This window comes from Microtus oregoni, unplaced genomic scaffold (assembly GCF_018167655.1).
Source record: "Microtus oregoni isolate MIOR12 unplaced genomic scaffold, Mior012 000060F_ref0000265, whole genome shotgun sequence".
In the NCBI taxonomy this organism is placed as follows: Eukaryota; Metazoa; Chordata; class Mammalia; order Rodentia; family Cricetidae; genus Microtus; species Microtus oregoni.
The window spans coordinates 4,239,148-4,255,432 of NW_024543870.1; the positions used below are offsets into that span (position 1 = coordinate 4,239,148).

General features: G+C 42.5%; 1 protein-coding gene across 1 annotated transcript in view; it reads right to left on the minus strand.

Annotated features, from left to right (window-relative positions):
• Positions 1 to 16,285, minus strand: part of Pde11a (phosphodiesterase 11A) — a 278,269-nt gene that overhangs the window by 226,323 nt on the left and 35,661 nt on the right. The window contains exon 2 of the mRNA XM_041639781.1: positions 10,833 to 10,991. Coding sequence (XP_041495715.1) covers positions 10,833 to 10,991 — 159 coding nt within the window. The remainder of the gene's footprint in view (positions 1 to 10,832; positions 10,992 to 16,285) is intronic.

Below are 16,285 nucleotides of genomic sequence, written 5' to 3' on the forward strand. Positions count from 1 at the left end.
GGTTGCCTTAAGGACACTGGCGCCTACAAAACTTCTGCCTCCAAGTTGGAAGTGGATTTCTGGAGAACTGTCATGTATTCAATTCATGAGACCTAAGAATAGAGGGAGGCTAGGAAGACAGTTTCATGGTTAGAAGTGCTTGCTGCTCTACCAGGGGACCTGAGTCTGGGTCCCTGCACTCATACGAGGTGACTCGCATCCGTCTGTAGCTCCAGCTCAGGGGTATCTGATGCTCTCTTTTGGCAGGAGAGACAGCATCCTCTCATCCGCAAGAAAACCGGAGAGCTGCCTTCCTCGTAGGGATACTGAAGATGATGTAAATTAAGTTAGGCATGAAGTTTCCCCAAACGCAAACCCAGATGTTCTCAGAGAGTTGTGTAGCCAGCTGTATCCCCAGCATGCCATCATCTGTCACCTCCACTATCGCCTGCCCAGCTGGTCTTGTCAGCAGAACAAGCTCCCTGCCTTTGGCATCAGGTCCAGCTTCTCATAAACACTGAACATCACTGAGACAATGGGGTCAGAGAGTCTTTTCCCAAAGAGTTTTTACTCAGAATAATCTTCCTTTTGGAGGTGTTTGGACCCTGATATTTCTAGCACTGATAGAACAGTGTTTTACATGCTAGTCTTGATGGAGCTTCAAGCAGGGTGACTTCCTCTCTGTGCACGACCAGGAAAATTAACCCTTCCTTTACCCAGTATTCTGTGTGAGATCTGCCCTCAGCAGCAGTTTGAAGACGAGAGAATGAGGGAGGAAGAAGCATTTGTGTTCTACTTAAGACATCTGTGTTGTAGACCAAAAGTTTGCCATCTGTTGTTTTCAGACAGGTGGCTCTTCAAAGATCCAAACTGTGAAAGCCAGCAGGGCAGTGTGCCACAGCACCAGCACCAAAGCTTTGTGCCATGGCATTCTAGATCTGGAGGAGAAATATTGGCCAGAAAAAAGTACTAGACTCCCCCATGTGTTCTAGAAAGTTCTGGTGACATCATGCCAAGTGCTAAGTGAGGGGGGGAAACCTATGTGTAGGTTCACTCACTCATGCTTACATGGAGGCCAGAAGTCTACAACAAATATCTTCCTCTTTACTCTCCACTTAATGTTTTGTGAAAGTGCTTCTCACAGAACCTGGAACTTGCCATTTTACTGGCCAATGAGGCCCCAGGATCTGCTTGTATCCCAACCCCTAGCCCTGGAACTCAACTCATATGTTATGCCAAGTCTTTACCTGAGGGCTGGGGATGCAAACTCAGGTCCTTGGGTTTGCAATGTGCAAGCCCTTTACACACTGATTCTTCTCCCCAGCTTTGATAATGAAGAGTTGGTATAGATTTAGAATCAACTTCTGAAAAGAAGCAACAGACACTTGCAGGATGGTCTGAGGACTGGGCTGTCTGCCCTCGAGGTTATGGAGAATAACTGCAGGTTTTATCTGGACTCCTCATTCTGTTTTAGAATTAGGAAGTGGAACAGAAAACCTAAAGCAAATGTCTGCTATACTCTACCAGGACCCCTGAAGAATAATGGCAAATCCAAGTCAGTATAAAACTGTTCGCAAACCTGATGTTGATGTAATAGGAGGTGGATAAAGAGAGCAAGAGGAAGAGGAAAGAGAGGAAGAGAGTCTTTGAAGACCAAATAAAGCCCCGACCATGGAGTTAGCTCTTGCAGGATGCTGCACTATCGACGGCTGGGCGACATCCAGAACAAGAAGGTACTGAGTTCCTGCAGTTACTTTCTGTATCGTCTAGACAAAGTCTTTCCAAAACACCACATATGCCCTACAGATGAAGGAAGTCAAGGTCCAGCCAACCGACGGTGCTGCATTTTCTCATGGGGCCTCATTTCAGACTCTCTCCAGCGGGAGAGCTTCATTACCACCTTCCAGTTTTATGTGCGCCCCCTTTCAAGAACTGTGTGTGACAGACCTTCAAAGCGTCTCTGGGCAGCTCTAACTTACATATCCTCATTTTTCAAAGCTGTTCATTACTTCTGCCCTCTCTTAACATTTCCCCACTCCAGCGTGGGCCTCCCCTGGGGGACCTTGCTGCCTGCTTTGGTAGCATAGGGTCCTTGCATGTGACACTTCTCCTCCTTTCTTAATGGAGTGTGCCCAATTTGAGGAGAGAAAAAAAAATGCTCCTTTGTTGATTGACAAGCAGATCAGACTCTGCCCATAAAGTAGCCTACAATCATATCTAGTCAGGATATTACCCAAGGCAGATCAGGGAGACATAAAAAGAAATAATTGGAAATGTTAAAAAAAAAAAAGCAATGGCTTCATTTCTACCTCAAATACCAAAAAGAAGGAAAGGAGAAAACAATCCAAGTATGTATTTTAAATGGATAGATTATTAGAAATAGAAATTACAACTATTACAACTATGTCAGTCATACATTTAGCTCATATTCCATCTTAAATTCTCCAATAAGGAATATAATGTGGTCTCATTTAAATAGTGCACTCCATAATTTAACTAAACATGGGGTGGGGATCCCTGATTGGCTGCAGGATGATAAACACAAAACACCTCACTCCACTGCTGGCTACAATCAAGCACTATGCAAATTCTGATTTTTAAGTAGAGTTTTTCGGTTTTTGGTTTTTGGTTTTTTTTTAAAAAAAAAAAAACAAAGGAAAGCTAGAGAGAAGTTGGAAGGGGGGAAAACATACATTAGAAAATGTTTTGCCATTGGAAACAAGAAGTTAGAATAAAATGAGTTACCTACCTCAAGGTTATATATGCATGAAGTCATTATGTGTTAATGAGTCCCAACTCCAGTCTGATAGTGTGTGTGTGTGTGTGTGTGTGTGTGTGTGTGTGTGTGTGTAAGGAAGTATTAGCGTGGATGTGTGCAGGAGCAGGTATGTGTGTGGGGGTCAGGTCTCTTCTGACTGAACCCAGAGTGCATCAGTTTGACCTGGCAGACTGACCTGTCTCCACACCCTTCTGTCTCCAGTACTGCCTTTAGGTGCGGTACGGGAATCCTAGTTCAGGCTCTCGTTATATGCAGCTATAAGCTTTACAAATTAATGCAATTTCCTGAAGATAGTATAGATGAAACTTAAAGACAAAAAGTGTTTCCACATGAAGCACATGAGAATTGTTCCGCACCGTCAGCCATCTAGGTAAGATAAAACCACTCTGAAATGCTCCTGCCTACCCACCAGGCCGTCTGCAATGGAGACGACCAGGAGTGTTAGTGAGCGCGAGGGAGGACCAGAATCAGCACACAGTGCTGTGAACGTGGAAAATGTGCGGCTCCTTTGCAGGAACAACTCAGTAGTTTCTCAAACCACTAAACAGGATTTTAGCACAAAAACCAGCAATTCCAATTCTAGAAATATATGGAAGAGAAATAAAATCACCTTCAGAAAAAAATTGTATGTTTATTATAGCGTAATTCATAATAATAAAAAAGAAAGTAATCTAAATGTTCACTAACTGATGAAAGAGTAAATAAATGTACTTACTGTATCCATATGATGAAATATGATCAGCCATAGAAAGAAATAAAGCACTAACATATACTACATCTCGGATGGCTCTTGAAACGTTGTGTAAATAAAAGAAATGAGCTGCCAAGGATTCTATATTCTATGGTGCTGTTTGTAGGATCTGCCCAAAAATATGCAAATCCACAGAGAGAGAAGGACAATGATTGGATATAATACTAGGAAGCCTGAGAGAAAGTGGGAAGTGATGCTAATGGGCAGAGGGTATGGGGGAGTGGAATGCCTTGAAAATGTGTGTTAATAGTTACAAACCTGTGTGACTATACTAAAGGCTATTAAATTGTAGGTGGATGAGTTATGTAGTATGTGCATTATATCTCAATAAAGCTATTTTAAAATTAATTTCAAACCTCTTGACCCAGTAATCCTCACAGTTACTTTGAACCACATTGAACTGCAGGAGTTGGTTCATTTCTGATCTATGACACAGCACTTCAATAGCTATTCTAAGGCAAGGCCCAAGATTGATTATTTATTGAGAGGTTAATAGTAATTTTATAATAACATGATTTTTGAAAACAACCTCAATGCTAAGAAACAAAATGATTAAACCAACTTATATAATTACACAGTAGAAAAATGATGGAATCATTTGAATCAAACATTTAAGGAATTACTTAATATATGATTTTTAAAAAGTATTCTATATATTACATACTACAAATTCAGAACATTTTTACAGGTAGTAATAAATAAAGACAGGGAAATTCATCAAGAACAAAAACAATAAATTTTCTGAAAGAGGTTTATGGGTGACATAAATTTTACTTTTTTATACTTTTCAAACTTTCTACAATAGAGTTATATTATTTTCATACTTAGAAAATGACCTTATCATAAAAGGAACACATTGAAAAAACATGCAATTTGAAGATAGTTAAATGTATTTGATGCCCGCTACGTTCTACTTACAGTAAAAAATAATTTGAGTTTTTCAAAATTTATTACAGGCCAGGCTGTTATTACATAGATAGTTTTTGTCTCCAGCGGGGAAAGAGGAGGAAATGGAAGAAGAGGAGCACTAGCAGAAGTTCAAGAATTTCAGCATTCTAAGACCAAAAGAAGCCACCTCGTGTTTATCCAGACATTAGCACTCAGCTATTCATTCGATGACAGTTGTCTGCCTCCATTTGAGATCTCCAGGAAATAAGAATCCGCAGCACCTGCTCTGGTTCCTTAACAACAATTCTTCCTGCCAACAAAGCTCTTATTTATTTCTAACCTGCCATTGTAGAACATTCTTTCTTGTCTAAATCATGCTCAAGTCTGGAACCATGTTTGTAAGATAGTTATCTGATGTTTTGTGCTCTTAGACATGGTTTAACTATTTCACGTCCTGATAGCCATTAAGAGCTGTGGGTTTAATAGTCCTGTAGTATTAGCTGGCCCAACTCTGCCAGATCTGTCATAACCTTGCCTATTTAGCTCTATAGTATGGACAGCCCAGCCATGTTAGGTTACAATCAACCAGACTGTCCATTCCCTCCACCTGAGTGATCATAACAATTATTGTGGCTAGAACTTGCTACTCATAAGAAAACATTATGAGAATGCTTGGGATGGACACAGCCATCAAGCAAGCCTAGGAGGCTGGAGAGACTGCTCAGTGGTTAGGAACACTTAGTACTCTTAACATTGGGATTGGACTTTGGTTCCTAGCACCCACATTGGGAAGCTCACAACTACCCAAACTCCAGGTCCAGGAGCTCCAAAGCCATTTTCTAGCCTCTAAGGACACACACACACACACACGCACACACACACACACACAACCCATACACAAAAATAAAAATAAAATAAAGCATAAAAAATAAAGCAAGTTTGGTATATAAGGTTGCCTAGAGAGACACACTTTAAGTGAGCTCCTGGAATAAAGAGAAAAGGAAGCAGGTTGAGTTGAAGCCAGTAACAATTTATGACAGCTGTCTAGGTTTTACTTACTGTCATTATGTGTATATGATTGTGGGTATGAAGCCGCAAAACAATACCACACCAGTTAAGAATTATGGATAATTAAAAGATTTATTTATTTAAGGAGGAAAACTTACAGATCACTGTCCCAATCAACAGTCCTCTCGTCGCAAACAGGAAACAGAGAATCTAGCAGCCAGAACAGGAGCCAGAAGCAAGAGAGCTAACGCACAGTTCCTGCTGCTTTTAAAGTATAAGAGACCACGCCCCAGTGGGCTGGTATATTAAAGGCTATTGGCTGAAGGAACAGATGTGCTCCCGCAGCAGGTGTGTGTTTACAGAGGTCAGAACTTGACATATCTGGTTCTCCCCTTCCATCTTTACGTAGATTCCAGGGTCTACGGACATGGCCACATTAGCCATCGGAGGAAGGCAATATATTCTCCCTGAGGCTGTCAGTCAACCTAGATCCTAAGCCCACACCATGCAGACACATCCATTTTGTCGAATCGTAATATTGATTTTTAAATTTTTTTGACTATTTGATCATTTCTATTTCTTAACAAATTGTCAGTCAAAATTCAATCACAATCATTTGGGGACACCTGGGGTGGGGGGCTAAAATGTAAGGTATTAAGGACCATGACAAACGACAAACCAGAATGTTTCTGTCTAGACCCTACTGAGGTCCAATGATGGATTTCACTTAAGCTGTGAAGACAAGTGGAGAAACAGGGTACCCTGTAGTCCACGGGGAGGATATGCCAAGGTGTGGCCTTGGGGACCCAAGGCACCATAACAAAATGGCAGAGTATTGCGGTCTTCGTTGGGTGTCAGTCTGGCAGGCACACGCTTGCTTTCTTACCCAGAGGTGGACTCTGCCTAAGGCAGAGGCAGGAGGCCACACAGTATCTCTCCAGCAGGCAAAGAGAACCAAAGTTCATCCTGAATTCTGACAGGAATGTGTTTGTAAACAACTTTCTTGCAAACCTTGGTTATTTTGAAACTCTTGGTCAGATGCCGTCCAGTGAAGGCATAGGCCGCGATGAATCGGCCACTGATGCTCTGACCGTGACTATCTGGACCCTGGGCAATCACCATTAAAATGCTTGACTAAATCATGGTTTAAATGGAGATAAAATACTAACAAGTTATGGGATTTGATCCAAATTTTTCCCTGGACTAAGATCTTATTGATCAAATACAACTTGAAACCACAAGCCATCTGCCAGGACGTTTGGGCTCTTTTGCTGAACACTAATATTTAATCATAATTTTATAGCAACATGTTCAGAAAGCTTAGCTGGCATGCAGCAAAAACGTGAAAATAAAGGATGAGTATGCAGAGGGCATTTCTTGCAATCAGTTGATGCACCGCTCCTTTAATATTTCAGCATCTTAAAAGCAATGAAATATTAGCAGAAAACAGTAAACACTCCTGGTGGAAGTGTTACAGTGTGTCCCTGTAGATCAACAGTTCTCAACCTGTGGGTCACAACCCCTTTGGGGGGGGGGTCTAATGACCCTTCCATGGGGGTCATCTAAGATCATTGGAAAATACGGATATATGTTACAATTCATAGCAGTAGCAAAGTTACAGTTATGAAGAAGCAACAAAAATCATTTTTTAGTTGGGGGTCACCACAATATGAGGAACTGTGTTAAAGGTCACAGCATTAGGAAAGCTGAGAACCACTGCTGTAGATCAATGGTTTATTAAACTATCAGAAAAGGCCTTTTACATCGCATCTTTTGCAGAAACTACTCAGAAGATGAAGAAGAAATCCATCTATCTATCTTTGTTCTCAGTAAGTTGCCTTATGAAAGTGGCTAGTTGTTCGGAAGTTGGCTGTAATGGTAGAATTGCAACTTGCAACCATGTCTAAAGATATCAAAATGAAAAGAAACCAACCATATGCTAGCCAACTTTTGTGTTAGTAGCCTGCATGAATTGTGTTTGTCTTTCTGAGACCACCAACCTGTCCTTCTTTTGGTATAACGAACTCAGCATTCCCCTCCTCAACACAATGAACCTGACATTTCTTGTACCTTAGACAATGCATAGTTGCTTAATATCCTCCTCATGGAGTTTTGAAGTGTAAGGTCAAGGTTTTATGAACTCCTCCCCATTATCTGTCTGTGAATCTCATGCTTATATCTCATAGCAAACTCAAGCTTCTACAGAGACTCGTTAGAGCCCTCCAGGCACCCCCCTCAATGCCAGCTGGCAGGGTAGCACTACCAGTAACAAGTTCTGGAACGTGGCCAGTCTCCAGCAGCTGAGCTGTGTTGGCAGCATCCCAGGTCCAAAGGATGAACGTATCAGGCTAGCTGATGCTCTGATTTATGAGCTGAGAGGAGGTAACCACAAGCTAAGAAACCCCATTATCAACAACCAAAGTAGAACTTCAGGCTATGACTGTTACACATCTGCCATTGGAAAGTGACTGTACCAGACACATTCTGTTTTATTTGACGTGACAAGAGATGATACCTTTGCTGCTGAAGTGTGCACAGCCTGAAAGGATAGATAAGAGCCTACACGCAGGACCATTTCCTAGCTGCCATGCTGGTGACAAATGTCTTAATAGATCACCAAGGTTTGCTTCTATCCGACTCATAATGTTAGTCTGCAAAAATAATGTCTCCCTTTACTCCCTCTGAAGAACAAAGTGATAAGTGAATTGGACACGAAAACTCTAATCTTACCACCCAAATCAGATAGCTCATGCATAGCCCTGGAAAGCAAGAACATTTGCTTAGGACCCATGCACTGAACCAGAAAATTCCAGTCAGCCCTTCTACATGGCCTGCCTTTATGTGAACCTTCAGCGTGAATTGCCAAACTAGTAATTTGCCAGTGTGTAGCTGAAATGATGAATACATGCTTATGGGAGATTGGAACTCACACAAAACTCTCTGCAAATTAAATTCTTGCTAATTATCCAAGAGTTTTAAAGAGCATGAGATCATTAAAGCCACTGAAGAGAAAGCTTTAGTATGGGGCTGGATGACCATCTGTCAGGCGACGATCCCTACGCCAGAGGAGGAACCAATGACCTTTCCAAGTTCTCCCAACAATTATCGCATGAACCACATACAGCCACTGAGTCACAGGCATGGAACTCTCAAGAAACAAAATACATTCTTATTTGCTGTGACATTAAGTACATGAATATCTCTAAATGGATATATTTAATTTTTTGTGTACCTTGAAGTTTTGCTGTTTTTCATACATTGAAGTGTTTTAAAATTGTGCCATATATAACTTGAAATCTTAAAAAATGGAATTTTAAGGTAAGGGGACAAAAAATATCATTATGCTAATTGCACAATAAATTTACTACTGTGTGTCTGAATGACGGCAAGGCAGCTGTGGCCTGTCTCCTGATGAGGGTCACCCCGAGCACTTACTGTCTACGATCTGTTTCACTCCTCACAGCAACCCTGTGAGGAAGGTTGTGAGGCTCAGAAGGACCTGACAAGGTGTCTAAGCTCCTTCAGCTAAGGAGAAAATGCTTGAGTCTGTCTTGGAGGCATTCTGACTCCAGAGCCTCCTAATCCTACTCACAAGCCTTTCCTTGTTCCCTGTTTTTTTTCCCCTGTGGGCAACCCAGAAATTATTATTACTTTCCTTTGCAATTTCACATAGTTTTATAAGTGCATACTGATTACTCTCAGTCCTTACTCTCTTTAATGTCCATCCTACCCATCTATTTTCCCCCTACAAATCTCTTTCTCGTGTTTCTATCTATTTATTTTGCTTTCTGACTCACGGAGTTTAGCTTGGGTTATTTGTGTCGCCATGGATTGAGAGTTTATATCCCTGTGGATTTAGAGCTCTCTGTTGGAGCCTGCTGGGCTTACCAGTGGATAACACAACGGAAAGCAACGGCTTTTCCTCTCTAAGAATCCATCTCGCCAATAGTTCAGCAGTAAGGGGTATGCGTTATGAGCACTTCTCTCTCCGTGTTTACAGGGCCAGTCTTGTGCAGTAACTACAGCTGCTGTGGGTTCATTATTACAGTGGCCGGGTCCTGCCTAAAGCACAGCTCTCTCCCCTGTCTTCTGTTACCTTCTTCCTGCCCCTCTTCCACAAGCTTCCTTGAGCCTTAGAAGGGGTGATGTACAACTTGTTTAGGGCTGAGCCCTCACCATCACGTTTTCTTGGCGTTGGACAGCCATGGGTCTTTGAAGCCACCACCATTTGTTGAAAACTGACTTCTAAACACTTTATCTGTTTCTCTTAGTTCTGTCCATTGAAACCAATTCTTGACTTAGAGACGAGATACCATCTCTTCCGAGAAAGCCCTTTGGTGAGCCTCTCTCATCTACAGCCAGAACGCTCTAGAACATCTTGCTGCCTCCCACCTCGGGTGGCACAAAACATGTGGGATTTACCCACCCACCTCCTGTGATCCCAACCCGTGTGTTTCCCATGCAGGATTGATAGGAAGTCACCCGAGGTTCTGTGAGCTTCTGTATTCTTACAATGATCTGAGTTCTTTCAATCCCACTTAGAAAGGACCTCGGCGAAGGACTCAGTTCATCGAAACCCTTCCCCTTTTCCCAGGATCACATTTCACACTGACCTTCTGTGCCACTGCAGTTGCCTTCTGGGACTATTAACAGCTGGCACTGGCAAATAAGATAACCTCATCCCGAAGGTAAAATCATAAAGTTTTCAATTAACTAGCAGTATAGCAGTCATCCAACATGACAAGTGAGGTTTGCTTTCACTGCCACCAGTTTCTATTCAGGAGGAAGGTAAACGTCCCAAAGCCAGAGCCTCTGCTCCCTGAAGAGCCCTTCTCGGCAAGGCCTGCAGTAAATCATTAGCAGAGGAACTTAAAGTTCTAGAGCAAAAAGTATGGACTTCTGCCAAAGCCACTTGTTCTTCAGAACCAAAACTGATGCTCCCTTTACTAGTGATTTACAATAACAATTAAATGACCCTCGTTTTATTGAGGTTTTTATGTAAGAAGTAAGAAAAGAGCTTCTCCGTCACAGTTATAGAAACGGTAAGAGAATATGCTGAGTTTTTGAAGCGCAGTGATCTTCCCACACTCTCTGCCCTCCCTTGGGTCACGTATGGTCATGGTGCTGTTGATAATTTAAAGGCTGACTTACAAGGCAAATAAAGACCAAGCAATAGCGAGAATACCACTGGAACTTGTAATGAGAAGCAGGCTTTTTTTAAAAAAGTGGAGCGATTATTTTCAATTATGCCACATTCTCTGAAATGCTAAAAAAGCCTCCCATTACATCTCGTACAGCTCAGGAAAAGCTCTCAGATCTGTGAATACGCTAATCGAAGACTATTCATGTAATTCCCGTCCTTTCAGGGAGAGCGGCAATCTGTGAGCAGAATGGAAAGTCCAAGTCATGCAAGGCGTGAAGTCTTACTTTTTCGTCATCGTCCGTAAATGGAGCACCCTCAGGAATCTTATTTATTGCTTGGGCCACACCGATGATCTCTCCATCGCTGCTCCGGATTGGCATGCACAGGAGCGATTTTGTCTTGTACCCAGTGAGCTTGTCGATCTCGTCATTGAATCTTCGGTCCTAAAAAGAAGCCAGAGAAGGCGTTCATTGCAAGGGCCAGGAGGTGAGGGACGAAGGGGAAATGTGAGTCCATGTGTCACTGGGAAAGGCCCTCCTCCTGCCCCCAGCTTTTTTTCTCAATAAATGGATTTGATTTTGTATTTAGAGCACCAAAGGAAAATAGATGATAGATCATCACCATCATGGTGAGCAGCCAGACTAACAAAAGGAAAACGGGCCAGTGTTCTAGGGAACTCCATTGTGTTCTACTCAACAAAATATGTTATTTCATAATGATACCTGAATGTAAAATATTATGCAAGAAAGTGATGTGGCAAATGCATAAAAAATATTGAAATATTTAAGAAAGAATTAATTTATTTTTAATTAGAATTATTATGGAAAAAAATCTATGCACCCATTCTAATATTTCAAAAACAGTTCCAAAAAGGAATGAGGGAGGAGAGAAACAGAATGCCAGCTGAAAGATGTAGGATAAATAAGTTATATAATATCCTTTGCCAACTACCAGTAAAACTACTGTCGTGAGCAAGGGTCATCAACGACTGCTAAGACCCTTAGGTGAAGGATATTAAACAGGCATCCACATGGTCTTCAAAGGCCACCCTAACGTACTTAATGATAATGCTAATATATGCTCTGTAATGAAGAGATCTGGCAGATTCCATCTTAGGCGAGTAATTAAATTTAGCATGACTGAGCGAGATATCATCATCGTTTTCTGATGTGATGCCTTGGGAAGGATGTGTAGCACCAAGAACATAGGTGCTCGAGTCAAATGGATAGCAGGAACTGTATCAACCACTAGGACACTGGCATTGCGGCGCTGCTGGCCTGCGGTGGAGGCTCTGATTGAGCCCCCTTTGCTTCTGTCCTGTGTGCGATTCAACAGAGAGAAGGAGGAAACCCCAGGTCAGATCCACAAGAGAGACGGACCTTTTCGCCTAATATAGAAATTTAACCTTTGAGGCGAAACCCGGCAGCAGCTGTGTCTGAGAACTTTTAGTTAATGGGATCGTCTCCCAGCTTCTCCTGAGAGCCACAGTGCAGCTAGACATAATGGACACGGGTTTCCCTTTTGTTTACCTTTCTCTTAAGGGGATTTGATTTTATTACTACAATATATGACCAAATGGCTCCTCTGTTTGTCCTGGTAATGAAGGGTAAAGGGAAAGACTGTTAATTCATAAGTAAAACTTTGCAGAGGCTTAGACAGTGTTTAATGTTTGGAGCGTGCGTCCCTACGTCCGGCTATCGCCATGATGGCTGACTGCGTATGCTAAAAAGGCTTTGAATGAGAGCAGCTCCTGCTCATGGCACTGACTTCTAGATCCCAAGAGGATCCCTATAAAGAGTGAATATAGAGAAGTTTTCTTTAGGGGGAAGAGTCCTGCATGAAGGTCTATCACATTATTACAAATGTTTGGGGCTGGAGAGAGGGCTCAGTCATTTAGAGTACTTGTTGCTTTTGCAGAGGACCTGGGTTCAGTTCCCAGCAAACCCCTCCCCACGCACACACACAAACTCAGACAAAACACTAACACATGCCGGGCGGTGGTGGCTCACGTTTTTAATCCTAGCACTTGGGAGGCAGAGGCAGGCGGCTCTCTGTGAGTTCGAGGCCAGCCTGGTCTAGAAAAGCTAGTTCCAGGACAGGAACCAAAAAGCTACAGAGAAACCCTGTCTCGAAAATAAAATAAAAAATAAAAAATAAAATAAAAAATAAAAAACCCAAACACTAACACATGTAAAATAAATAACAAATCTAATTTTTTAGTATTATAAATTCTTTTTATGTACATTGTGCCTGCAGGTATATGAGGGCATTGGATCCCCTGGAAAAGGAGTTACAGACAGCTGTTAGCTGCCATGTGGGTGCAGGGAGTTGAACCTGTGTCCTCTGGAAGAGCAGCCAGAGCTCTTAACCACTGACTCATCTACCCAGCTCCCCAAGTATTATAAATTCTAAGCAGGTTTAATCTTCAATTGTTTTACTTCCCTAAATTGAAGGCATGGAAATCTTAAACATTATTATGTTTCCACTACATAACATATATTAGAACATCGAAAATGAAATTGTATTGTATGAAGACATATTTAACTATGTGCTGTGTAATAAAAATGTACTTAACTCACTTATGTAAAAGGTCTACAAAGCAAATACAGTATGATGTGAAGATCCCACAAAGATGGATGAACTGTTCTTTAGGTGTTTAAATTTACTTTTAAAAATTAAGACCGTTCTTAGAAATCAGGAACCTTTTGGATCTGATACAGAATCGGATACCAGGTAGCAGCTACCTGGTAGGAAGTCATGACATAAAGCCTAGAGATGCTCTGGCTTAGGAAAGGCCAAGGGAGTTACAGGAAAGTCAGCAGAGGGGTGAGGACGAGAGAAGGTAGAGCACAGTACTTGAGGGGTTGGCTGGGGAAGGAAGCACAATGGGGAAAAATTGAGCCTCGAGTTTTCATCTGAGAAGCGGGTAAGTAGAAACGTCATTTCCTGGGACGGAGAGGCTGAGACAGAGGTGCGGTCTATGTGTGAAGTGAACAAAAGCAGCTATTTCCTAAGCAAAGTGGGGTGCACTTCTGGCCCCAGGCCCAGGGCTTCTCTGCTCTGACTACACACCAGGACATTTTCAAAGTGGCCAAAGGCTGCCTTCCACCTCATCCAGTCAACGCTAAACTTTCCATCTTAAAATCTCGTATGCAGTCTGCATGCAAGAATTATCAAAATAATAAATAATAATAAGGAACAAGACCGAAGAATGCATTGATGTGGAAATCCTAAAAATTGAAGGGGAAAAGAAGAACAACATGTATTCTGGTGATGTATATCAGCAGAGTGGACTGTAGTGGGCTGGACTCACAAGTTCTATCTGGAACAGGTCTGGATCTTCTGCCTTGACCTTTGCACCATTATGAGGCCTGCATCTCTGAAGAAAAGTTTCTTTTCTACCAACCAGTAGGCCTAGGCCAAACTCATCTCCAAAGGAAGCCCCAGAGTGCTTTCTCTCAGATACTGGGAGCAAGGCAGGGATGATCTTCAACTTGAAGACTTTGTATTTTTCTCTCCTTGATGATAAACTACCTGACCAAGCAACTTAAAGGAGGAGAGAGCCATGCTGAATCCGAGCCACAGAGAGTCCATCTGTGTCTTAGGCTCAGTGGATTCTGGGCCGGGGTTGAGGTTGATCATCTCTGTGGCTACAGCATGTGCTACAGAAAAGGGCTTTGTCACCTCAAGGCTTGAGGAAGTGGAGGAAAAGGAGTGAACCATGAATTAGTCTTACCTTCAAAGCCACATCCCTGATGGTCCACTTCCTCTACATAGCCGGTATTGTCTAAAGCAGTGGTGCTCAACCTATGGAGATGTCCCTAAAATGAGTGTGTGTGTGTCTGTGTCTGTGTGTGTGTGCATTGTTTCGGTTAAAGAAACTTGGAAAAGAAAGTAAAGCCTGCCTCAGTAAGAACGAGAATGTTGCTCAATCACTTTTCATCCGAAGCTCTCTAGAAGTCAGTGAAATTCCACAGACAGCCAAGTATGGAGGAGGCAGGATCAGCACAGAGCCCATGACCTTGATCTTATTTGCTCCTAAAAATGGAAACCTGAACAGAAGCCTAGCAAATGCCTCCAGGCGTCCGGAGCAGCATCAGAGGGCAATGGTACTCCATTTATATTCGTCTCCCTGAGGACCAGGGAACAAGAACTAATCCGCCCCAGGAGCAGCTAAGAACTTCAGGTAAGGCTCCTCTCACAAGGTCGTTAAAATCTGGAATGAGTTTCTCATAATTGGTGTAGCCTCTCCTTGCCTCAAGAATTTTCATGTCATAATATTTTTTTCATATCAAATGTTTTGAGTATAACTGTTCTTCATAAGCAGAGAGTTCAAGGCGCTCTTTGGGCAGACCGACTCTGTCTATGTGATACCCAGCTAAGATTTTTAACATTTAAAAAGACAACGTCAAAAAGACAAAGTCCGTTTTTTTTTTTCCTTTTCAGCAAAATAATTGAACTGTGTTTCCCACCTAGAAAAGGGTAAGTCCGTAGATTTGTGACTTAAGATCTTCCATGAGATTCTTAGTTCAGCCTGGTGCCAAGGCACATTCTGAAGATTGGGCTCCTATCCTCAAGAGACACTTGGGCTCTAGAAAAACAACCTCTGCCCTCTGAGCTTTCGAGTCCTTGAGAAAGAGCTGCCACTGATTAGTCCTTGTGTCTGCGCATGCCCACCAGCCCCCCTGAACATACTTCTGAGAGTACATAAAAAGCCTCACAGTTTGAAGATGACGTGTTCCTCTCCCCCCACAGGCTCATGTGTTAAATGATTGGTCTCCAGCTGGTTGTGCCTTTTGGAGAAATTTTTTGGCCAGTGATTCTCAACCTTCCCGATGCTGCAATCCTTTAATACAGTTCCTCATGTATGCTGACCCCAACCGTAACATCATTTTTGTTACTACTTCATAACTGATTTTGCTACTGTTATCAATCATAATGCAAGTATCAGTGTTTTCTGATGGTCTTCAGCGACCCTGCAAAAGGGTCATTCGACCACCAAAAGAGGTCATGAACCGTAGATGAAAGCCGCTGCTTCATAGATGAAAGCCGCTGCTTCAAACAGTACTGGTGATTGAGAGGCAGTGGACCATCAGGGATGTGGCTTTGAAGGTTAAGACTCGATTCATGGTTCGCTCCTTTTCCTCCACTTCCTGAAGCCTTGGGGTGACAAAGCCCTTCTCTGAAGCACATGCTCTAAGTCATGGAGATGATCAACCTCAGCCCCGGCCCAGAATCCCCTGAGCCTAAGACACAGATGGACTCTCTGTGGCTCTGATCCAGCATGGCTCTCTCCTTGCTTAAGTTGCTTGGTCAGGTAGTTTATCATCAAGGAGAGAAAAATACAAAGTCTTTAAGTCAAAGATCCCTGCCTTGCTCCCAGTATCTAACAAAAAGCACCCCGGGGCTTGGCTGGAGGTTGGCTTCAGATTCATGGCAAAAGTGAGTTGTGTACGATCTCATTTTGGACTGTAGGCAAGTGTTGGGTCCTCTGGCCTCAGTATTTTACAGAAAGATTTTCTATGCTCATCATCCAAACAAGAATGCATCTTCACCACCATGTCTTCCGTAAGGATGATTTTTTTAAACCACACTCTCAACTCCACTTGTGCTACGCATGGCCTTTCAAATCCAAGGTGCTCAAACTGTCAAGTCTGACATCCACATAACGGAAGCTTTGCTTTCAGAACCAGCAGACGAGGAAGCAGGCAATTACGAAACACTGTATTAATTCTGT